The sequence below is a fragment of the Mesocricetus auratus genome, unplaced genomic scaffold, assembly GCF_017639785.1.
Source record: "Mesocricetus auratus isolate SY011 unplaced genomic scaffold, BCM_Maur_2.0 Super-Scaffold_100019, whole genome shotgun sequence".
NCBI lineage: Eukaryota > Metazoa > Chordata > Mammalia > Rodentia > Cricetidae > Mesocricetus > Mesocricetus auratus.
This window is the reverse complement of record NW_024429200.1, coordinates 1377090-1401938: the sequence shown is the minus strand read 5'-3', so window position 1 is coordinate 1401938 and position 24849 is coordinate 1377090. Positions and strand designations below refer to the sequence as shown.

Sequence of the window (24849 nt, the reverse complement as noted above, 5' to 3'; positions counted from 1 at the left end):
TCAGGTTGGAATCCATCTGTCTACTTTCATAGCTCAGGGATGGAATGAGGCAGATACCCACAAAATAAACACAGAACCTCGTAATAGGTCCCCTCAAACGAGGACAAAGGTTTTTCCAAAAAGTGCCTCAACTGAAAAGGCTAGACCATAAAACATTCAATACAATGTGTGTCCAAGACGCAGCTTGTACTGCTAAGGGGACAAGCAGGTCATTTAAAAACCTCTATGGCTGACGCCCTTTCTCTAGCATAGAGCTACTAGCACTGCTATGTTAACAACTACGGATACACTGCTTGGTCCTTCCTGGTCTACCTGCCACACACAGCTCACACCACTAATCCGTGTCTGCCCGCTAAGGCTAAGAATACTGCACCTATGCACTGATGGGAAGCTGCTCACTGCTTGCTCACGCTCAACCGCAAGTCCATCGATCCTCAGGAGTTACCTGCCGACTCTGCATTGATGGAACGCCACTGCACCCTTCATGTGCTTCTAGAATTTCTCACGTTAACCTCAACACATTCGCACCTGGTTCTGGTTACTCAGTAGTATTCCTTGCGTGCAATTAAATGAGAGCCCAAGCCTCAGGACAAGCACATGTGATGGGATTACAGGGTTGGGAACAGATATAAACCACAAAGGTACAGATCTCACAGAAACCTCAAGGAGCCCTCGACATCTAGCGCAGAGAGCAACCTGCCAACTTAGGCCCCCCTTTTCCCAATCACCCCTATCCTTGGACCCCAAAGCACACTCAGTGCCTTTTCCTTTGAACTCAGGGTCTCAAACGAGTGTGCAAAGTCCATGAACACAACCTGGCTGAAAACAGATGGCGCAACAAACCTACACTAACTGTCTGACAGTTAAATTCATGTTACAAAAAAACTAACTTTAAGATTTATTTTGTAACTTTTTGAAACAGAGAAAACAACACACTCTTGGGGAAAGGTGGGGGGTAGAGGAGCAGGCCCTGGGTAGTGACCACGACAGCACCTGGAGTTTGAGAGGCCTGCCTAGGAGAGCCACACGCACTGCCACACAGCACAGGGGACAGCTACTGTCTGGGGCTCCGCAGACCAGTTTACACGCCACGCAAGCTGCTATAGATCCAAGTCATAAAAGTCCTCCAGCTCATCGTGAAACAAGTCCCACTCGTCCTCAGAGTCTGTCAGCTCGTCGTCCCCACCTGCAGCCAAAAGCATAAGCAACATCTCGCCCAGCTCAAAGGTGACAACCTCCTCTTCATCGTTGTCAAAGGGGTTGTTCTCTCTCTCCTCAATGAGCTCCCAGAAGTGGCTCCTTCGTTGGGCCTGTAAGAAACAAGGCCATGATAGGGTGGCACTGTGGAGCAGTGTCTTCTATCCTGTTGCTTGTAAGGCAACTGCGTGCCCAGAGGGCGTGGCGAGCCAGACTTGTCACTCGGGCCAGCTGGCCAGTGCCTCCCCTCTGGCTATTTGCACCACACCTTAGGCTTGGGCTCTGAGTGGTTGCCTTTCCTGCCCCTCCCCGTTTCCTGAGGCGTGACTCCTTTACTCTAGCCTCCCTCCCAGATCTGGGTGGCATTCCTCCCTACCCCGGTATGCACAGGGCTCCGCTGACAGTGTGAAACCCCCTCCTTTAAAAAAAGTGAGAGTTACCCGGTATCTGCTTGATGTCCCCACTTTCTGTCTCTGCGGCTCCTCTCTACGGCCATCAGGGTACGCATGCTTGTAAAAACAGTTCCCTCCAAATGGGCAGCTCCCACGGCCTTCATCAAAATACCTGCACGCCTTGTTGCTGGAAAGGAAAATATCGCAACCCTTATTCACAGTGGACTTCAGGCCTGTATCTACCTATCACCGGTGCTTTTCTTTAAACGGGGGCAGAACCAAGATGTCTGTGCACAGCCCCCCAAAGATGTGTCCTTAGAAACATGTGCTTGCTCTAAACACTGACTCAAAGCATCCCTACTTAAATGTATATGGATTGCCAGACTAACACGGGAGTGATAATCTTTTAGAATCCCAATACACAGGAATTCATCAGGCAACTAACTCTTGAAGACCCAGAAGGAGCTAGAATCCCTCCCCACACACAGGCTGCAGCTAGAGTAGAGACTTCCTTGTAAAAGTCCTAGGCTCACACCCAATGACTGTGCTAAAAGCTCAAAGCAAGAAACAGGCTGGGCAAGCGTGACGGGTGACAAAAGAAGCCGCCCTGGGAAGAGAAGAACGGGCAGGAGGAGTAGGAGTATCCAGTGCAGCACTGTTCCGTCCAGGTGAGCCGGGCTGCTCGTACCTCATGGCCTCCTTGTATTTCTGAATGAGTCTCTGCTTCTCTTCTCTCTCCTCCACCCAGTACTCACTTGGAATGACAAAGTTAGATGTGATCCGGCATTCGGGGCAGGACCTGGGGAAAACGAACAGGCTGCAATGCACAGTCCCTCTAGCCCGCGGGTGTCACCTCACCACTTAGATTAGCTGACAAGCACGTGGCCATTTTCAGAAAGGGGTTCCACAAAGTCACAACTGACCCTTTCTTTGGAGGGAAGACAAACTCCTTCATAAATCAACTCAATGGCTAGCCATTTCAAAAAACAAAAACAAAACTTAAAAAAAAAAAACAAAAACAAAAGAAGACATTTCACACAGACTCCTTTCATTTAAATAAATTTATTTCTTGTAACTTTGCTCTGTTTGGGTTGTGTGGCTTTTGTTCAGTTATGAGAACAGTTTTTAAAGGATGGTGGATTATTGGCTAGCTTAATGGATGGAATAGGAAAGTGGAAAATGTAAAATGCCAGGAAACATACATTCAGAGCTAGATACGTTTCTTCACGAAGCCTAAACTGTCTAATCCATTAAACACAATCTCCTCAAAAAGCATGAAGAATCTACTAACTGATACACACGGTTTCCTCAATCAAATAAAATAGACAGACGAACTAACCTAGCAGCTAGCTGAAGTACAAAGAAGAAATCCCAACGAGAACACCCAGGTTCATGATAAAATACATGCATTTAAATGTGGTCCTTGTGGCTGGAAGTTGGCACAAGACACTAAATTGGTCCCGGAAATAGAAAGCACAAATGAAGACTGGGGAGGAGTCTCACTTTATGATCTTGCTCTCAAACTGCTTAGCGCTTCTCCACTTGCGGATGCACTTGAGACAGTAGGTGTGGCTGCAGTTGGACAGGATCCCAAAGCGGCGCTCGCTGGGGTTGGCTTTCTCGTAGACCACCTCCATGCAGATCCCACACACCATGTCCTTGCTGCGCTGCACAGCAAAAGAGAGCTCCATGTCCTTCTCGTGGGCCTCAATGCAAGACTGAAAGAAGGGGAGACAAGAGGCACTGTCAGGCTGCGAGGCCCGAGACCGTCAACTCGCCCACGAAAACTGTCTCCAGTCTGACCCAGAGGAGGCTCTGTCAAAAGCACAGCTCCAGGCAGCCTCACATCAGGGCAGTTACCGTGGGGCTCAACTCCGGGATCTGAAGAGCTATCCAATTCCCTCTACTACAGACCTTTAGAACTCCAAATCACAATCCTCCCCAAAGACCCTACCAACATGTTGCTAATGTTTCAGTTTCTGGATGTGTAACAGAAAAATGAGGATTACAGCCTTCATTTCAAATCTGTCAAGATACTGACCCCTAGGGAGGTGGAGGCAGAAGGGGCAAGAGTTCTATAGGCTAACCCCATGCTACACAAGACCTTGTCTCCAAAGAAATAAGACAGTCAGACATGGTGACGCACACCTTTAATCCGTTCACTATGAGGCAGATCTCTGAGTTTGACAATGTCTGTCTGGTCTACATTTCAAGTTTTAGGACAGCCAGGAGTATGTAGAGGGCCCCTGACTCAAAACCAAAAGCAAACAAGAACAAATAAGATGGACAATACTGAAGTAAATCTGAACATGTACTAGGTGACAATTATGCAGGGACATTATTTCCATATCTCTTGTAAAGGAGGATAGTTTCAGTGGTGCATACTTGTAATTCTAACATTCAAGAAGCAGAAGCAGGAAGAATTCCACAAATCTGAGGTGCAGCCAACCTCATCTATGCAATGAGTTCCACCCAGGTCAGCAAGGGCAATACCAAGAGGCATCGCCCTTAAAAATTAAAATTAAACACCCACAAAACACGAAAACAACTTTAATGAAAAAATCCACACACCACACAATTCACCCATTGAACACATGCAAATAAATAGTTTCTGGTACTTTTAGAGGCCACGAGTTGCATCTCCCTGGACTGGAGTTAGATGGCTGTGAGTCACCAGATGTAGGTGCTAGGAATTAACTCAGATGCTTTCAAAGGGCCAAGCCACCTGTTACTATCAGAATACGCTCATTATTCTTCATAACCCATACTCCTAACAGTTACTCATATGTGGGCAACCATTGTCCTGCGGCCTGCCAATTCTGTGGCTTTGATTGACTTACTGTATTTTCAAGGTTACCTGTTTCCTTTACTGCTGAGTAATAGTCTGAGTTCTCAGAACCTATTTTCATCACCCATCCCCACCCACTCGTGAGACCATATGAATGATGCTCTTTCAAGGGACACTGACCACACAGCCTAGCGGCCCACACATAAAGGTAGGGAAACAGTTCCTCAGAATTGTCCTGACTTCTACAAAGGGCTGTGCATTGTGGGCAAGCATGAAAGAAAGCTGAGCAATGAAAGGCTGGAGTGACGGCTTGGCATTTTAAGAGTATTGGGTGCTCTTTCAAAGGACCTGGTCCAATTCCCAAAAACCACGAGGCAGCTGAGCTCCATAACTCCTGTTCCAGAGGATCTGACACCTTCTTCTGGTCTGTTTGGCACTGCATGTATGTGGTGAAGAAATACAAAACTCCAACACACAAAACCATGGATAAATCTCCATGCACTGCCACTGGCAATGTAAACAGGGCAGCACTAACAAAGCCAGTCAGGTATTAAAAAATGCTAAACAGAATTATTAGCTGACCCACTGATTATTATACTTCCAAAGGATAACCAAAGCTGGGCCAGCCTGATGTACGGCTTAGTAGGTCAGCACCTACTGCCAGGCCTGACAAGATGAGCTCAACCCTGGGTTCCACAAGATGGAAGAAGAGAACCATTATCCAAGCTGTCCTTTGACGACTACACATGCATGTGTGCTGTAACATACAACCCTTCTCACAATGTAAATATAAACTGTAGATATAAAGACAATTAAAGAATATTTAAGATAAAGACATGTTCACGGCCAGGCGTTGGTGGCGCACGCCTTTAATCCCAGCACTCGGGAGGCAGAGGCAGGCGGATCTCTGTGAGTTCGAGGCCAGCCTGGTCTACAAGGTGAGTTCCAGGACAGCCTCCAAAGCCACAGAGAAACCCTGCCTCGAGGAAAAAAAAAAGATAAAGACATGTTCACAAAACAGAAATGTTCATAGCATCATAGCAGTCACACCCACTAAAAACCTTAAAAAAAGTTTATACCAAAAGATGGAAATAATCCAAATATCCATAAAGTTACTAATAGAAAAACTCAGTATTGGGGTTGGATTACTCAGTCAGCAAACTGCCCATCATACAACATACAAGCACATAGTTTAGACTATCAGTATGGGTTAGAAAGCCAGGCATAGCAACGTGTAATCCCAGCACTGAGACACGGAGATGGATAGGTAGGCAATCCGATTGAGGCTGGTCTTCAAAGAGAGTGCCAGGACAGACTCCAAAGCTACAGAGAGACCCTGTCTCGAAAAACCAAAACAAGAAAAAGAAAAAACCCCATAGTCTGAGGTTCTGGAAACACAACTCTTCAGACTGTCATGCCTGTGGCCTCCACAACGCTGGGATTACTGGGGACATTACTAGGCGCATATGCGGTTGGGGACTTCTACCAACACTAAAAGCCCTGGGGGAAACCATCAGCACTCAGTAGAAGGCTCTCTGAACACTTACTTTTATGTGTTGTGACCTCTGGGCAGCATCCATTGGGTGCAGGACCTGCAGGCCACACATGTCACAGGAGTCTCCGTGGAGATACACACAGTTTTCCCCATAGCGACACTCTCCCACTGCAGCATAAGGGCAAAGCTGCTTCTTTGTCTCCAGGGCAGCTGGCTCCTTCTCTGACTCTTCCTTGGTCACTGAGCCCTGCGGGGGTGCTTCAGTGCAGGAAGGGGCAGCTGAAAATGTTTGAGATGGTGGTAAAGGTCCAAATACATAAGGCACAAATATGAACTATAAGGTATAAGGTAACAGAGAACAATAAAAAAAAAAAAACCACTTCAATGAAACCTAAAGTCGGTCTACTAAGTACATTTTCACTTTCTTTTCCCCTTGGTTTTTTGAGACAGGGCCATACAGTCCAGGATGGCTTGGAACATGCTATCTACCTACCTCAGAATACCCAGTGATGGGGTTACAGGTGTGTACTCCACTCTACAGCTGTTTTTGTAAGATCTGAATAACCCAGGCTGGCCTTGAACTCAGCAATCCTCCCACCTCAGCATCTAAAACTGGTATTACAGGTGTGTGCCACCAAGCCCAGTTCTGCATGTGAATTTCTTAAGTGAATGTAATATTAGTAAGTATTGGTTAGTGGGGTAGACCAGGAGAATCAGGAGTTCAAGGTCATCCTTCACTACGTGAGGATTCTAAACTATTAGAGTCCCTGTGCCAAAAAAGAAAAGAAAAGAAAAACAGGACTTATTGGTTGTGGGCTGAGTGTTAGCTCAATGGTAAAGCATTTATCTAGCATGTGCAAATCCAAGGTTTGATCCCAGCACCACCAGGAGCAGGCGGGGGACAGCATTCGGAGACACTTCAGTTTTTAAACATGAATTCATTTTATTGGAGTTCAAAAATGTCTTTTACTTCATCTCTAAGTCTTAGATAAACCGATCTAAAGTAGACAGTAGTTTAAACTCAAGCACTGGAAACAGGACAACGGAAGGTGAGTTCACTGTGGCCTGTCACTTAGCCCTCTGATTGCATTTTACAGGGTCCTCACAATACTTACTACGGCCACAGTAGGGCTGCCCAGGCACAAACTCAATGGCATTCACCCAGTCCTCTGAACCTGCTCCTACAGTTGCAAAGCTTGGGGTTCTTGACTCAGTTTCGCCCGGATTCATTTCAGCAAGTGATCCAACTCCTGAGGGGAGACTTGAGGAGGCAGAGAGAGGTGGTTTCGCGCTCAGATCTGCAGCAGTCACTCCGTCCGGTTTCAGTGGCTTGCTGTGCTCATACCTGACACACATAAGAGTAACAGTCACTGCCCAGCTACATAGAGTTCCTGGACTCTTCAACTGTCAGTGTGAACCCAAACACGACTGTGAGGCACCTGGAAACTTGTCAAGGTTTCTTCTTGTTTGTGTGTCTCTGTGGTGGGTGTGGGTGTCCAAAGTTGAATGACGTTGTGAGCTGTCTGATGTGGAAGCTGGGATCCAAACTCAGGTCATCTCCAAGAGCCAGAGCTCTTAACTGCTGAGCCATCTCTCCAGTCCCAGACAACTGGGTTATGTAACGCAGGCTAGCCTCACCATCATTATGTATCTCATGTGGTCTTGAACAACCTCTCAAATGGTGGGACTACAAGCATATCAACATACCTGGCCTGGTCTCTTTCAACCCTGCAGTGCTAGGGATTGAACCATGACCTTGTGCACCTAGGCCGGTACTGAGCTAAGATGCTGGCCGGATATCTAACTTGTTAGGACTGGATGCAGCCCAGGGTGATGTGTTTAGAAAGCCTCACTGTGATGTCATACTGCTCAAGGCATGAGACCTACAGTGTCAGCTGCCTGGGAGACTGAAGCAAGAGGATCCCATGTTTGAGGCCAGCCTATGAAACTTGCTGAGACTCTACCTCCAAACATTTTGTTCCTTAAGACAGGGTTTCTCTGTGTAGCTTTGAAGCCCGTCCTAGAACTTGCTTTGTAGACCAGGCTGGCCTCGAACTCAGAGTTCTGCCTGTGTCTACCTCCAAAGTGGTAGGATTAAAGGTGTATGATCCAAAACCAACCTCCCTCCCTCCCTCCCTCCCTCCCCCCCCCTCTCTCTCTCTCCTCTCTCTCTCTCTCTCTCTGTTTAGCCTGCATGTCTGTGAGTTACAGACAGTTGTGAGCTGCCATGTGAGTGCTAGGACTTGAAGTCAGGCCCATGGAAGCAGCCAATGCTCTTAACCACTGAGCCATCATCTCTCCAGCCCCTCAAAAAACAAAATTTAATAATGGGTGCCTGCATAATCCTAGCACTTGGTCAGTTAAGGTAGGCGTATTATTGCAATTCTGAAGCCAGCCTGACAAATTGAGTTCCACTTCCTACCACGCCCCCACCCCCAAGTGAGACTAAAAGAATCCAAAAAAAAAAAAAAAGGTAAACATGTTGAAGCAATTAATTTGTTTTCTCACTACCTGTTAGTAAACATCTACCAAATATTAGGAACTATGTCATCTATGGTCAAATCAGCATGAATGAAGTTAAAGTCTCTGTAAGAAAGGAGACTGTTCTGAAATGGATATTAGTAGCAAGTGCCTGTCACCACTTTGGGGGTCTAAAAAAAAGAAGACAAAGAAGACGAAGAAGAAAGGAGAAGATCCAAATAAGCAAACCAAAAATCTTTGTTGAGATCATATTCAAGAATAAATAGAATAAAGTCGGGCGTTGCTGGCACACAGCTTTAATCCCAGCACTCGGGAGGCAGAGGCAGGCGGATCTCTGTGAGTTTGAGGCCAGCCTGGTCTACAGAGGGAGTGCCAGGACAGCCTCCAAAGCCGCAGAGAGCCTGTCTCGAAACACCAAGCAAACAAGCATACAGAGTGAGCATGAACACATGTAAGACAGGCCCAGTGTAGTGATGCACCTGGGATCCCAGCTCCCAGATGGAAGGCACATCTCTGAGTTCAAGATCAACCTGGTCTACAGAGCACATTGCCATACGGTTAAGACGGTCTAAAGTCATAAAAGGCCTGCATTATCAAATCTACCCAATGAGACAAGTATTCCCTTATAGATCTGTACTGACATTTTATGATCTAACAAATGAAGCTTGCCTGAAGATCAGGAGTACAGCGGCAGCCGCTAGAGAGTTCTCACCTCTACCAAGGCTCAGACTGAAGGGGAGATCCACCAGACCTCAGACTGCACAGCTCTCCACCAAACCTCAGACTCCACTGAGTTCCCGGCTCTCCCAATTTATAGTCTCCTCTCTACCCAGACACCACGCCTATCTCCGACCTCCCTAGCTGGGATTAAAGGAGCATCGTCCCAAGTGCTGGGATCAAAGGTGTAAAACTGTTTCTCTTGCAGACAGATTCTCTGTCTTGTAGCCCAAGGACGGCTTTGAACTCATAGAGATCCATCTGCTTCTGTCTCCTAAGCACCAGGACTAAGGGTGTGTGCCATCACTCCTGGCCTAACAGCTAACGAGTGTGGCTCACTCTGTGCTCACAGGCAAGCTTTGTTAGATCATCAACATCACTACCTAGATCTTTGTAGACTATGCTTCAGAAGTAAAGTCAGTACATGGCAGGAAGGATAAACAAAGAGAGCAGGGAGAGAAGAGTCAAAGCCAGCAAGATGGCGCTAAGGGACCAGGCACACAAACGGGGCAAAGACATCACACGAGCACACTTGTGTACACAGAGTAAAATTAAACTGTATTTTAAAAAAATGGCAAAAAACGCTGGGTGGTGGTGGCACACGCCTTTAATCCCAGCACTCAGGAGGCAGAGGCAGGCGGATCTCCGTGAGTTCGAGACCAACCTGGTCTACAAGAGTTAGTTCCAGGACAGCCTCCAAAACAATGCAGACAAACCCTGTCTCCAAAAAAAAGCAAAAGACAAAAAAAAAAAAAAAAAAAAAGGACACAAGACACATCTTTACCTTTCCTTTTTTTTTATTTTTATTTTTTGGTTTTGTTTTGGTTTTTCAAGACAGGGCTTCCTGTGTGGCTCCATCTGTCCTGGAATTTGCTTTGTACTCCAGGCTTGTCTAGAATTCAAGAGATCTATCTCTTCACATGGCTCTGCCTCTAGTGTGCTGTGACTAAAGGTGTGGCAAGCTCAAGACATGTCCCTTAACACAACATGAGTTGCATAAAATTACAAATGTAGTCGCCCAAGATAAAGCTGCAACTGGAACACTGGTTTATGTGTCCACTAGTTGATGTGACTTCCACCCTGTAGAGAAAGCTTTACCGTTCCAGCTGTGGACAATCTAATATCTACTACAGTCATGAGCCACTGACAAGAGACTGTTATTACAGCTACTACATTATAATAGGATGTCACAAAATTGCTGATTCTATTAAGTGATGAAATCATGCTGAGAAAACAGCTAATTATCAAGCTTTCTTTCATATTCAGTATCAATATAGTATAACTTCCTATTTAAAGAATTTCAATGTGGACTGGCAAAACGGCTCAGTGGATAAAGGTGCCCACCACCAAGCCCGATGACCCACCTGAGGTGAATTCCGGGGACCCATGCATGTGATGGAAGAATTCAAGCTCCACCTTATCCACACCATCCCTCATCTGTCCCATGGTCTACTCTCCACAGCTCTGCTCTCCTCAATATTCCTCTCCCTTCTCCCAGTCAATTGTCTTTAACATCAAAACAAACTGTCCTGCTAAGAACTGTTCTTTCATCCCAAAGGATGGTATCCGGACAACACCTCCTCCTTTTAGCACTGTAACAAAAGTCTACCCATTAGGCTCAGACACCGAGGGATCCATTTCTGACCCCTAAATAGTTAGTTATTGGAGGGCTTACTTCTTTTTTTTTTTTTTTTTTTTTTTTTTTTTGGTTTTACGAGACAGGGTTTCTCTGTATTGTTTTGGAGGCTGTCAGTCCAGCCTGGCCCCGAACTCACAGAGATCCGCCTGCCTCTGCCTCCCCAGTGCTGGGATTAAAGGGGTGTGCCACCACCACTCGGCTGGAGGGCTTACTTTTTACCAGATAAATACAGGATGACTTCTAAACATTTTAACCTAATAGCTGACTCTGTGTATGTGTCTATCCTATCTGTCTGTCTGTCTGTCTATCTATCTGTGGCTGTGATACTGACTTCAAGTCTTACCCAGTATAGTGGTTTCTTTCTACCCACCCACCCATCCATGTGGCTGTGATACTGACTACAAGTGTTAGACATTACCACAGTATCTTTCTATCCATCTATCTATCCACTCATCTTTTTTTTTTTTTTTTGGTTTTTCGAGACAGGGTTTCTCTGTATTGTTTTGGAGCCTGTCCTGGAACTCGCTTGGTAGACCAGGCTTGGTCTCGAACTCACAGAGATCCACCTGCCTCTGCCTCCCGAATGCTAGGATTAAAGGAGTGCGCCACCACTGCCCGGCTATCCACTCATCTTTTGTCTGGGGCTGTGATACATACAAATCTTACCTACTGTGGTATGTATGTATGTATGTATGTATGTGTGTGTGTATGTATGTATGTATACATATATCCAAGACTCTTCCCTTCAATGTGGCTGAACTCACTTTGTCCAGGCTTTTGTAGAAGTGAGAGTGTGTGTGACTCCTGAGACTAGGACATAAGAGGCACTGTAGCTTTTGCTGAGCCCTCTCTGACTGCTAGCACTGAAGAAAGCTGTCTGCAAGCTATAAAGACACGACAGCATCCTAGGGAAAGATCCACTAGCAAGGAACCAATGTCTCTGCCAGGAGCCACATCACAAATGAGCCTCATCTGTCAAGCCAGGAGATGACTGTCACCCTGATCAAAGCTCTGCCATCCCCTAAAATCTCCGAACTGAACCACGATTGCAGGCCTCCAGAGATGACAATAAATGCTTACTGTCTTAACCTTCTACATGTGAGTTATTCATTTAACTTCAGGGGATAAACAGTACACACAGACACCTTTTGACCTGGGAAGATCTGCTTTATTCAATTTCAACACACCACTACCATATCAGGTGCCAGGATTATGACAGCAATACCATGCCTAATGGTAGAGACTGCTTAGTAACAAATCCCTACTGGCACGCAAATACTTGAGAGGTATTCCGGGAAGCATTTTCCCTAGAGTACTCCTACCTAAGCCTATGTTGTTTCCTGAGCTCAGGCTGTTAAATAGTTTTAGACAAATGAGCGAGCATATGAAGGATGAGGCCCTGGGTTTCATCCCCAGAACATAAAGGGAAGGAATGGGTGAGGGATTCATGCAGCACTCTAAATGCCCAAGACCCATCTCCCTCATAATTCACGCCAGGAGAAGATAACTACATAAGATAACCTAGTCACTACACACCTCACACCAATCTCCGCCTTGTTTGCCTCCCATTTTCTGAGACAGGGTCTCACTATACAGTCCTGGTTAGCCTGGACACATACTACGTGCTTTATTTTAATTTTTTTTTGAGAGTGTTTTGCACTATAGCCCAGGCTGGCAATGACAATCCTTTTGTCTTAGCTTCTTAAATCTTGGGATTAATAGGCATAGACCAACACATGCAAATTCATCTTCCCCACACTTAAGAGGTTAAGTCTGGAGACTGTTCCACAAGCATTAAACTTAACCACCATATTCAAAACGTACTTTAACATGTGATACAGTTATGTGTAACAGTTTGACTGCTAGCACTGAAGAAAGCTGTCTGCCAATCTATAAGGACATGGCAGCAGCCCTAGGGAAAGGTCCACTACAAAGAACCAATGTCTCTGCGAGGAGCCACATCACAAATGAGTCTCTGTCACATGTGACACAGGTTTCTGGCAGTGCACTAACATTGCTAGCAAATATTATTTCTCTTCTTCAGCAGTACCTGGAGAGTGAACCCAGAACTTTGCCATGCTAGGCAAGTACACTGCCACTAAGCTATAACCTCAAACTTGCTATCCTAACTTTAGTCTCCAGTATCGGGGCTTATAGGCACGTGACACCACAGCTGATCAAATAAGTACTTTTCAAAGCATAAACATTTTTAGAATGCTACACACAATACTACTAGAATTATATATTCAAAGCTACTAGGATTATATATTTTATTTTCATCTCTTCCTCAACCCACCCTTAACAAAAGCCAGTTTATAAAACAAATCCTTACCTGCAGCGGTCTCCATAAACACAGTACCCTCTTTGAAAATACTTGCACACTACACCATATGGACTGTCAGAGAGGTCATGGGAGTATCGACAGTTATCTCCTTCCTTACAAACCCCATGCATAAAATATCTGTAAGACAAGAACCAAAAAACTAGATTAGAAAATTAAAGCCAACTCTCAAAGAACTCATCACCAGCACATTGTCCTGGTATGTTCACAACTATCAAACAAACACGAAGTCAGTCTAGGCCAGGTAGCCAGTATAGGATCAAGGCTCCTGCCCTGAAAGGCATTTGCTTATGCAGAGGTCCTTTTTGGGGGGATGGGGGTGGGGGTGGGGAAATGAACCGGGGCCACACACACACACACACACACACACACACACACTCTATCACAGACTCATCTGTCTCCCCAGATCCCCAACTTAAAGATTTTAAACATTTATCTTGTTCGCTGAAGGTCAACTCTGACCTACTGTCCTCATTTTACAGTCTTAGGTGGTAGCTTCGTATTTTCCACTAACTTCAGCTCGTAACCATGATTATCTGCAAAGCACATCAAAGATAAAGAAACCACATAGACTAGAAAGAGTCCGGCTACCTTTTATATTTCTTTTATATTTGACTTTGTCAAGGAAACAAATTTTAATTCTCTCTAAAAACCACATATGAAAACTAGCTAAATTAGGCCAGCAACTTTAAGGGATTATAGGCAGGCATGATTAGCAGTTTCTAGACACAAACAGTAGCACCATCACCTGAGCATTTGCTAGACATGATCTAAGACCCTACCAACCCTACCTAGTATCTAATGCAATTCTAAATTGCGCTGTAGATGAAGAAGTGGAAAGAGTCTATTTTCCAATCCCCTGATCTGAGCAAGACAATGAAAGTCACTTTTTGGCATGCCAGAGGAAGATAGTAACTGTTTCTTGGATGTAAATGTGGTTGGACTATATTTCGGATCTAGGCCTCAGCTCAATTCCAGGAGCTCGAATCTCCTATTGTCTTTTAGATATAGGCTGGTTACCTCCCAATGGCCTGACTACAGTAGAGAATGGCTTCTAGTTTGTGTAACAATAGATCTTGGCCCCACGCCCATCATGAGGGCTAGTGGGGCGCCTTTATGGAATGTCTGAGGGCTTGTGTACGTGCATTCTAGGACCTCTCTAGGGTTAAAGGAAGTGTTTCCTAGTCAGCCCTATTATACATGATAATAGACGTCTTCTCCGGCTTTTGGAAAGCTATTTAGGATGCTTGAATAAATACTGGTCTCTCCAGTATTGACTGAGAGCTCTCTGACATGGTATCTATCTCCTTAAAGCTGCTGGGTAGCTAGGACTTCCCTGATCCACACTCCCCCTCTCTCAAGGTCAGACCCAGGGCTGTTTGGCTGGTTCCAAACACAGCCTGAAAGACATCAGTAGATGGCTCTTGCAGTGTAGGACTGATACAGACCGGACCCTGGCAGATGGCCTCGAAGAGGACTCTGCTGTACCCTTGAGCCACAGCTATGAGGAGAAGAGCAATGGAAACAGTTTAACACATTCCACTGAACTGACTGTATACAGAAGAGCGAGCTTCGTAGCATGTGTAAGGCTGGTGATTTCCCCCACAACAAAACAAATGCTGCAGAAGATAACAGAAGAAAGAAAAAGCATCCCATGTCTTCTTGGAAACTATTTCAATTACCAAGATCCTCCACCCTATAACAGGCTGTAACAAAGCATAAGAACTCAGTAGGGCCCTAGCCTCATTTCAACTATCTCAGGTCTAACCTGACCTAACTATAAGGTGTAACCTAAGGCAACTATAACACTATTTTTTTTTTTTGCTAGTCTTGAAAGGCCTGAACTCTGTAGAACCTCTTTTTTAAAACCTATTTATTAAAATTACCTATAACAATGTTAGAGGCAAAGCTGGAGGTGGTGGCTCATATTGTAATTCCAAGAGGCTGAAGCGGGAAGACAGCTATGAGTCACGGCTCACCTGAGTGTTTAGTTTAATGTGATCACATGCCTTTTCTGAGTGACACTAACATTCTCTATAACACTAACCATAACCAGGACTATAGAAACAGGTAAAGTGAAACGTGTCTTTAATCCCAGCTGAGGCAGCTGGATGGATCTCTGTGAACTCAAGGCTAGCCTGGTCTAGATTAGTGAGTTTCAGTCCAGCCGGAATTAAAAAAGGAAGTACAAATAGGCCTCAGTGAAATCCCTTTTTTGTAAAGGTGAGACATTATGAGACAGCGTAACATGTAACAGACAATAGGCAAAGAAGAAAAGGAAATGGGCTTCCAAGACTTTCCCCCCAAACAGTGAGGTGGCACAAGCCTCCCAGCACCGGGGACAAGGATGCCAGGCATTCACGGATGGCCTGGCTATGAGATACTCTCAAAAGCCTTGAGCAGTGCCAAAGAAACACACTTTGCCCCTGGAATCAGAGCCAGTGAAAGAAATGCACCCTGGTCCTAAAACTAGAGCCAAAAGGCTAAAAAGGACCAGAGAAAGAAACACACTTTGGCCCTGAAACCAGAGCTAAATCTGACCCTAACCCTGTGCAGAAAACTAACCAATCCCTGAGCAGGAGGAGCTCTAGCCATCCTAAACTCAGGGATTGAATTCTGATCAACCCCTACCTACCCTGGAAAACTCCGCTCCTCCGCCCCAAGAAGCCCTATATAACCCCTGTGGCTGTTGAGGCTGCTGAGGTGTCCTCTGCCACCCTGGCAGAGGCAGCCACTCTCCTGGATTCTTCCCTCCCAATAAATCTCCTGAGTGAGGACTGGGAGAGACCTTCTTTCGCTGGAGCAGAGACGACCCTGGGTAGAGCAGAGCAGAGCAGGACTGTAACACTTTTCACTGGGGTAAGCCTTCCCCTGGCTAACTGAAGTTGTTACACTCTCTGGGGAATAGAGTTGAACTGTAACAACTTCGCCAGGAAGACCCTCTCCTGCCAGAGCAGAGCTGATACACTAGGGAAGCCTTTCCCTGAAGCAAGACTGTAAGCAGCTGCTATGCTTACTGTGACCTGTGGTATTCCTTGGCTCCCGAGTGCCATAATCCATCCCTGTCCATCACATCTGATCCGTCAAAATGCTTACACAGATCTCTGTTGAGTTTGAGGTCAGCCTGGTGTACACAGTGAGTTCTAGGCTAGCCATAGTAAGACCCAGTCTCAAAAAGAAAAAAAATATTTTTAGTCAGAGCAATGTGACACATGAGTAAGGTACTTCTAGAATCCCTCTGTTTTAAAGGTATATTGTGATCCCAAAGTCTGGTTAGTCACATTTTTTGTTGTGGGAAAAAAAAATCAAAACTTGGGGCTGGGATGAAGCTCAATTAACAGAATGCTTGCCTAGCATACAAGCAGCCCTGGGTCCAGTTCCCAGCACTACATGAAACCAGGGATGATGGTCATGCCTGCGATTCCACCTCTCAGGTGGTAGAGGCAGAAAGACCAAAAGAGGAGAACAAAGAGAAAGACGCTTGCCTTTAATCCTCCCAGCACCCGGGAAGCAGTGATCTCTTTGAGTTCAAGGCCAGCCTGGGCTACAGTGTGAGTTCAGGACAGACAAGGCTGTCTCAAAAAACAAAACAAAATCAACTCTTATGATCTGGAGTTCAAAGTCAGTCTCAAACAAAGACAAAACAAAAACAAGGCCGATACTGCCACATGACTTTAACCCAGTCAGTATGTGGGAGTGGGACAGGAGGATGTTAGGCGAGCTACATTTGAAGACTGCCTCAAAAATCAGCAAGCATTTGATGGAGAAGAATCCACTTAGAATCTCTGTGTTATTTCAATTGCCAGAAGACTTACTATTTTAGAAGCAATAGGTTAAAAGTCACAGCTTGGGAGCTGGAGTGAAGAGTGAGTGATGCCTCCACTTTCCAGAGGCCTCGGGTTTCATTTCAGGCACCTACATCCATGGTGGCTCGCAACTGTTCTGACAACCTCTTCCAGTTTCCATGGTCACTGGGCACACATGTGGCACAGACAACACGCTCAGGCTAAACACACAAAATAATTAAAATAATTTACAGCTTGGAGGCTAAAGAGAGGGCTCAGTGGTTAAGAACCTGCACTGCTCTTGCAAAGGACTTGACTTTGGTTCACAACACCCACCCTAAGTGGTGCCCAGCTGGTGTAAAGTCCAGCTCCAAGGGGACCGACGTCACAGCGGACACGGACACACACAAAACAGGTGTATGCATTGACTTCCAGGTCAGCCAAGGCTGCACAGTGAGGACTGTCTCAAAAGTCAGTAAGTAAACATTAACTGTCTCCATCCCACACCCAAGGCAGCTAGCAGCATCTCTCTAATAAGAGAGGAAAGCCAGCCTGGTGGGGGCAGCATAACTCAGTTTCTCAGCAAAGGCATCCGTTTCTTAGGCAGCACAAACAAAACCCAGGAGGATTTCAGGAGCATTAACAGTAGCTAATGAGAAAGAGAGATTGATTGATTAAAAATGAACCCGAGCTGGGGGAGCATATCCATGCCTTTAATCCCAACACTGACTGGGAGTGAGAGGCAGGCAGATCTGTGAGGCAGAGGCAAACCTGGGCTCAATAGGGGGAGTTCCAGGACAGCCAGAGGCACACAGTAAGATCCCTGTCTCATAACAAAGAGAACATCCATGGACTGGAGAGTTGGCTCACTGGTTAAGAGGACTTGCTGCTTTTTGCAGAGGACCCAGATTTGATGGCCAGAACCCATGGTGGCTTAGAACCAACTTTAACTCCAGTTCCGATGGCTCTTAAGCACTCTTGATTTCAGTGGCTGCCAGGCATGCACACTGTACAGATACACACATTCAGGCAAACACTCACACATATTAGAAGTAAATGATCCTTTAAAATCTAAAAAGAGGCTAGAGAGATGGCTCATGGGTTAAAAGCACTAGCTGATCTTTCAGAAGTCCCAAGTTCAATTCTTAGCACTCACAGGGTGGATCACAACCAGTTTATAACTACAGTCCAATGGGATTGGGATCCAAGGTCCCCTTCTGGTATGCAGATGTTCATGCAGACAAAATATACATAAAGTGTATAAAGAACCCCCCCCCCCGTTTTTTGTTTTTGTTTTTTTGAGACAGGATTTCTCTGTGTAGGTTTTGTAGTCTGTCCTGGAACTTGATCTGTAGACCAGACTGGCCTTGAACTCACAGAGATCTCTCTGCCAAATAAATCTTAAGAAACAAAATCAACATTCTTATCTAAGCAAAAATTTTAAAAAGGAATATGTCTAGGCATAGAAAATAATTTCCTCGGAGTGGGGCGTGGGCTCAGTGGTTAAGAGCACAAAGGATGTTACAGAGTTTGGTTCCCAGCACTTACCTGAGGCAGCCCACAAGAGCCTGTAACTCCAGTTCCAGGGGGAATCAATCTGATGCCTCCAAGGGCACTAGCACTCATGCAGACACCTACACATGCTGCACATTCTCTCAGAAACGGGTGCAGCTACCACACACACTCAAAATATTTACAGGTCCATCTCTGCAATAAACTCACAGTGTACACTCAGTTTATTTGATGAAAGTCTAAATTAAATAAGGTAGTCCCAGAAAGATAAGCATATTCTAATGGGTCCTCTCCCTTTAGCAACTCAAAAGTGTACTTTAAGAAATGCATAGAGTGGATGCATGGATGCTTGTAGGTAGACATTTCTACATTTGTAAGATTTTATGGGCTGGAGAGATGGCTCAGAGGTTAAGAGTACTGGTTGCTCTCCCAGAGGTCCTGAGTTCAATTCCTAGCAACCACATGATGACTCACAAGCATCTATAATGAGATCTGGTGCCCTCTTCTGAAATGTAGGCAGAAATGCAGGCAGAACACTGTGCACATAATAAATCTTTAAAAAATCTTTTTCAGGTGTTGGTGGCACTGGGGGGTGGGCAGAGGCAGGTGAATCTCTGTGAGTTTGAGACCATCCTGGTCTACAAGAGCGAGTTCCAGGACAGCCTCCAAAACAATACAGAGAAACCCTGTCTCGAAAAACCAAAAAAAAATTTTTTTTAATTATTTTCATTTTATGTGTGTGGGTGTTTTGCCTCCATGGACATCTGTATCTGCATTGTATGCCAGCATTACCCACAGGGACCAGAAGAGGGCATCAGATCCTCTGGAACTGGAGTTACAGTCAGTCAGTTGCTAACCACCAGGTGGGTGCTGAAAGCAGACCTGGATCTCCCTGTAAGAGCAGCAAGAAGTGCTCTTAGCCGCCTTCTCTCCAGCACCAGCACACTTTTTAGCTAAGGTGGAGTACTGTTAAAGTCCTAAGAGGGCTTTAGTTCTAACTGCACCAACATCAACTGGAGCACTCGCTAGCTCTGCCGGGCTCTGAGGAAAAGCCCTGCTCAAAGCTCAACGCTTACAACAAAGATTTCTCAGTTGTCACTCCTCTGTTCAAGGAGAAAGAGATCATGTTGGCAACTAGAACAGAAAATAATGCCAAGCATGTAAGCCTAAAGCATATCCAGTAACCTGGTTTCAATTAGGCTGATCTGGTCAAGACGACACCCCGCCTCAGCCTACTACTGACTGACCATGAGAACTGAGTTCAGAAGGGCTAGTTCTGCATGCCACCATAAGAGACTACAAATTTTTAGATGACTAGTCTAAGCAAAGCTATGCAGAGGGCACTTCTTTGATACTAGTCCTCAGAAGACAGAGGCAGGAGAATCTATCTCTGTGAGTTCAGGGCCAGCCAGCGCTATGTAGTGAGACCTTGAATCCCGAATGTTTTACCTTCACTTCCCAAACACAATTATAGGTGTGGGTCCCCACGAGAAATTTTTAAGTTTGTTTCTTGTTTTTATTGTATATGCATATATGTGCCACAATGCATGTGTGGAGGTTCTAAGACATTTTCTTCCACCTTATGGCTCCTGGGGAATCACAATAAACACTCTTGCTACCTAAACTAAGCCACCTTGCTGATCCTAAACCTGTATTGTATCCTTTTTAAGCTTTTCACATTGTTTCCTCAGAAAGTTTACCTCAGCTGGGTGGTGGTGGTACAGGCAGATCTCTGAGCTTAAGGCCGGCCTGGTCTACAGAGTAAATTCCAGGACAGCCAGAGCTACAGAGAAACTATCGTGAAGGACACTTCATCCACGTCATTTTCTGAGACTCAACTTCCCTGTGTATCTAGGGCTGGCACGTAAATTTCTGCATTTCCTAAGCTAGTCTAGAATTAAAGATTCTTCTTAGACTTCCCAAGCCAAGATACTCAAAGAAACCAGGCTGGACCAATAGCCTTCAAAACAATACAGAGAAACCTTGTCTCGTAAAAACCAAAAAAAAAGATACTCAAAGAAAATTTTTGTTTATCTGTATGCAAGAAAAGGGGAGAGAGCCAGCTGTTTTCCTGCTGGAGGGGGTCTTTCACCGAACATGAAGTTCACAGTGAGGGCCTTTAACAAGGGTTCTGGGAACCAGAATTCAGAGCCTCATGCTTCAGCAGGACAGTCTTTACATTTTCAGCCTCCAAAGATGTCGTCTTTAGACATAAATGTAGTGTTCACAAGCAACTGCTCCAGGAACACCCAGAAAACTCCATTAATTCAATGAGCCTTAGGGAGCTGGGCCTAGCCCATGCTTGTAATCCAGCACTTAAAATCAAGGTCATGGCCTGGTACTGCTGGCACACACTCCAGACAGAGGCAAAGGCAGATCTCAGAGTTTGAGGCCAGCCTGGCTCCAGGACAGCCAGGGATAGACAAAGAAGCCCTGTCTCAAAAAAACAAAAGTTGCCAAGCGGTGGTGGTACACAGCACACCTTTAACACCAGCACTCGGGTGGCAGAAGCAGGTGGATCTCGAGTTCAAGGCCAATCTAGTCTACAGAGTGAGTTCCAGGACAGCCAAAACTGTTTCACAGAAACAACACCCCCCCCTCAAAAATCAAGGTCAGCCCTGGCAGCTTAGGTAGTTCAAGGTCATCCAGTGCTAAGGAAGACCCCCACACACAGGGTTTCTCTGTGTAGCTGGCCTCGAGAACTCAAGAGATCCTCCTGCTTCTTGCCTCCCAAGTGTGGGACTAAAGGCATGGGCCACCACCGCCCAGCTAGACTCCCCCTTTTAAAAAGACCCTAAGCTAGGCATAGTGATGCAAGCCTTTAATCTCAGCACCAGGGAGGCAGATGCAATTGGAATCTGTATTAGAGTCAGCCTAAGTTCCAGGACAGCCAGATTAACAGAAAAAAGAAACCCTGTCTCAAAAAATAAAATGTTTAAATCTTAATAAGTCTAAAAAATTTCAATTTTATTTAGACCCTAAATGTAGGCTAAAGAGACAGTCTGGTGAGGAAACGGAAAAGTAAAAGGGAAGCCATGCCTGTAAGCACTCTCAACCCTGGAGACAGAATCGGTCGGATCAGGGAGTCCCAAGCCATTCTGGGGCACACCAGCTTCTGCATGGCACACCCCACACACTCCTTAGAAGAATAAAGAGGTGCTGACAAGACGTTCTTGCTGATAAAAGTGACGGCGGAGTTTGACTCCTGGAACCCACGTCAAAGTGAAAGACTAAAATTGTCCCCTCTGACCTCCACAGGCACATCAAACGCACGCTAATTTTGAAAAGAAAATGCTGAAACAGAGCTTTGCATAGAGACGGAAACTTGGAAATCAGTAATGAAATTCATTTGGTAATGGGTATTCAGAACTAGACTAGGTGAAGACGGCAGATGAAAGAAAACAAATCAAGGTATTTAAATTTCATTACCAACCCGGGTGGTAACACTTCCTAAGCCAGCCAGCACTGGGAGACCAGAGGCTAGTGCAACCGGGGCTGCAAAGTGGGAACTTGTCTCAAAACAAAAACAAAAAAGACCGGGCGGAAAGCTTTAACCTGACGTTATGAAAGCCTGAACGGATGGGAATTCTTCAGTTAATACCCACAGCGAGTTCTTCAATAGGAACAGCCTTCTGCATTTGCGTATAGAAACTGTCCTTGTCGGGTGAATACCGGTTTTCCCTTCCTTTGGATTTCCTTTGGCTAGAAAAGCTTACAGTCTCTCCTGATGGCTAAATCAATACACTCGGGTGTGGTATCATCAAACGCCTGCAGATCCCCGCACTGGGGGAGAGAGGACGAGGCAAAAAGGACCGCCGAAGGAAATTCTACGGCCGTCAGAAACGATACACAGGTCAGCCCGGGGCTACACAGCCAGCCTGTCTCGATAAAAGCCCCCCTTCTCCTCCATCGTCAATACAACAAGCACCCTACAATATCTGCAGCCGGGAGAGGGAAAAAAATTCTTTTTTTCCACACGCGTACTGCGATAACTGCCACCTGATCGTTCATTCTTTCGATCAATTTCGTCTCGCTTACCAAACCAGAACCAAACCTCTCCTCTCTCTCTCCCGGGATCTCCTTGCTCGCTCAAAGGGGCGGTAAGAACGATGGCAGTTCATCAAAAAGAAAGGGAAAGGGGGAAAAGAAAATCGAAGGGAGGAGAGGAGGGGAGGCTAACGCCGGCGGCTCCGAACGCTCGGGTCGGGAGACAAAGCTCGGAACCGCCGGCCGCCGGCTCCCATACAAAGGGAGACCCAAGCGGCTGCTCCCGGCGGGGCGGGCGAGCGGGCGAGCGGGCGGGGGGAGCTGCGCGGCGCCGGCGGCAGAAAAAGACGTTACAAACGGATGGCCGGGCGCCCAAGCCCCGGGGCCGGCCGGGCTCGCCGGGACCCTCGCCAGACCTCAGGGCGCCCAGCGAGCGGGCCGGTCGTTAGAGCCCGACTCGCAGCGGCGGGCGAGCTCGCTCGTTCGCTCGTTCGCGCGGCGCCCCCGGGACCTGAGGCGGCCGCCGGCGGGGGCGGGGACGGGGACGCCGGTGCCCTGGGCGCGCAGCGCGGCGCCGCCGGCCGAGGGGAGGCGGTGGCGGGGCCGCCAGCCCTGCGGACCGGCGCGGCCGGGCGTGGAGGAGGGGGGGTGGACGGGGCTGACGCGCCGAGGGCCCCCGCGACGCCCGCCCGCCCGCCCTCCGCGACGCGCAACGTCCCTACCTGCAGGTGACCTGTTTCGTCCAGCCGCCGCCGTCGCTGCCGTCGCTGCCGCCGCCCCCTCCGCCCACCCCGGGAGACAGGGCAGCGGCTGTGGGGATAGGGGGGAGGGAGGCCGCTGCCACCGCCGCCGCCGCTGCCGCTCCTGCTCCTGATGTTGTGGCTGTTGTTCCGGGAGCCGCAGCCTCCGCCATTACTGTTTATCCCACACAGCAATGGCCCCGGAACTTCCGGGATCACATAGTTCCGGTCCGGCTGAGACGGAGGAGACCTGCCGAGGGAGGGGAGGGGAGGGGAAGGGAAGGCTCCCGAGCCCGTGCGCCCCCGCTCCGCGCCCCCTCCCCCGCCGCGCCGCGGCCGCGCGCGTCTCCGCCGTCCCTCGCTCGCTCCGAGCGCTCTGGCCCCCGGGTCCTCGGCGGACTCCGCCGGCCGCCCGCGGCCCGCCCCCCCGCCGACGCTGATTGGTGAGGGCTTCAGGGTCCGCCCTTTATGGGGCGTGGCCGCCAGCTCCAGCCCCAGGTGAGCTCGGATGCTCCGGAGCTTCGCCGTCGGAGGACGGCAAACCGGAGCGCACGGCGAGGGATGACGGGGTGCAGAAGGCGCGGGCACGGCCTGGGTTTGGGCGTGTGCGCGCCCTTTCCCTGGCAGGGGCTGGATACCGACCGAGTGTGTTGGAACCTGTCCCCTTCTCCGTCCGGGAGGACGGTGGACCCTGTCTCCCAGGTACTGTCAGAATCCATGTTGTGGGAAGCGTCGGGCGAGCGCGGCGGCGGACGTCTGTGATCCCATGCGCTCTGAAGACGTAGGCAGCAAAACCGTTGCAAGTTCGAGGCCAACCCAGGCTCCGTAGACCCTGTCAAAACAATAATAGTAATAACGCAACTAAGTAAATAATGGAATAACTATGTGCCCCGTGTCTGTAATGCCAGTGTTTGGGAAGCTTAGGGAAAGGGATCACAGGTTTGAGGCCAGCCTGGGCTACCCTGCAGGAATCTGTCACTACACAGTCATTCCAGGCACTAGCAAGTGGACACAGGGACAGGACGTAGCCCTCTGAGGTATTGGTGTCAAGACTTGGTGTGCTAGAGTCCCCCACACCCGAGCCCATTACCGAGCATCGTAAAACTGTTTGACAGTCCTCCGAGCGGGCAGTGTCTCCAGGCTGACTTTGTGTGGTGGGGGTGTTCACTCTCTGACCCGCTGGTGTCCATAAGCACCTGGGAGGCAAAGGGGGGGGTGTCAGGTAGCCTTCCGCCACACAGGCTCCTGGAGGGCCTCTCTCTCAGCATCCACAGAAGGCAAGTAAGGCTGATTCACGGGAGAACAAGACGGGGATTCATGGGCTATTTGCAAAACTAGAGCAGCATAAAACCCCTCAAGGCAGAGCTCTGCTTCTACCTCTCTTCCATACCACTGTGGGGACACTGCCCCGTGCTGACAGGGCACTCGGTGAACCTGGTGTCAGCAGTCAGGGGACCAAGAAGCTGTGGGAAGGAAGATGTGTTCCGCAGCGTCCAAGTTTGGCAAGGACAGGAGTGGGCCTTCCAACCACGGGAAAGGCTGTCCGCATCCAGGGCACGGGAAGCCCACAATCACTTTCGAATACAGGAACCACCTTTGCTTTATTTTATTTTTTGATCAATTTAAAATTTCATTAGACATAGGGGAAAAAAACAAAGTCAATTCTTGTTATGTTCCTAGTAAAATAATACAGCTGAACAGAAAGTCACTATACTTCTGGGCTAAGATTGTTGTATTTTTTCCTCCTTCAGAAGACAGATGGATGTAGCTGAATA

The 24849-nt window shown here is 47.4% G+C and overlaps 1 protein-coding gene across 2 annotated transcripts; it reads right to left on the bottom strand.

The window, feature by feature from the left end:
* Positions 1-886: 886 nt before the first annotated feature.
* Mkrn1 (makorin ring finger protein 1) lies at positions 887-23394 on the bottom strand. Of its 2 annotated transcripts, none has more exons than XM_040728457.1 (8): positions 23057-23394; positions 13042-13170; positions 6988-7217; positions 5925-6151; positions 3093-3307; positions 2278-2388; positions 1638-1776; positions 887-1310 (listed from the first exon to the last, which is right to left on the bottom strand). In XM_040728457.1, the coding sequence occupies exons 1-8, from the start codon at positions 23245-23247 to the stop codon at positions 1101-1103; spliced, it is 1452 nt and encodes a 483-aa protein (XP_040584391.1). In that variant the 5' UTR covers positions 23248-23394; the 3' UTR covers positions 887-1100. The 2 variants fall into 2 exon arrangements, with proteins under 2 accessions (XP_040584391.1, XP_040584392.1); XM_040728458.1 differs by lacking the exon at positions 23057-23394 and adding an exon at positions 22386-22787.
* Between the last annotated feature and the right edge of the window lie 1455 nt (positions 23395-24849).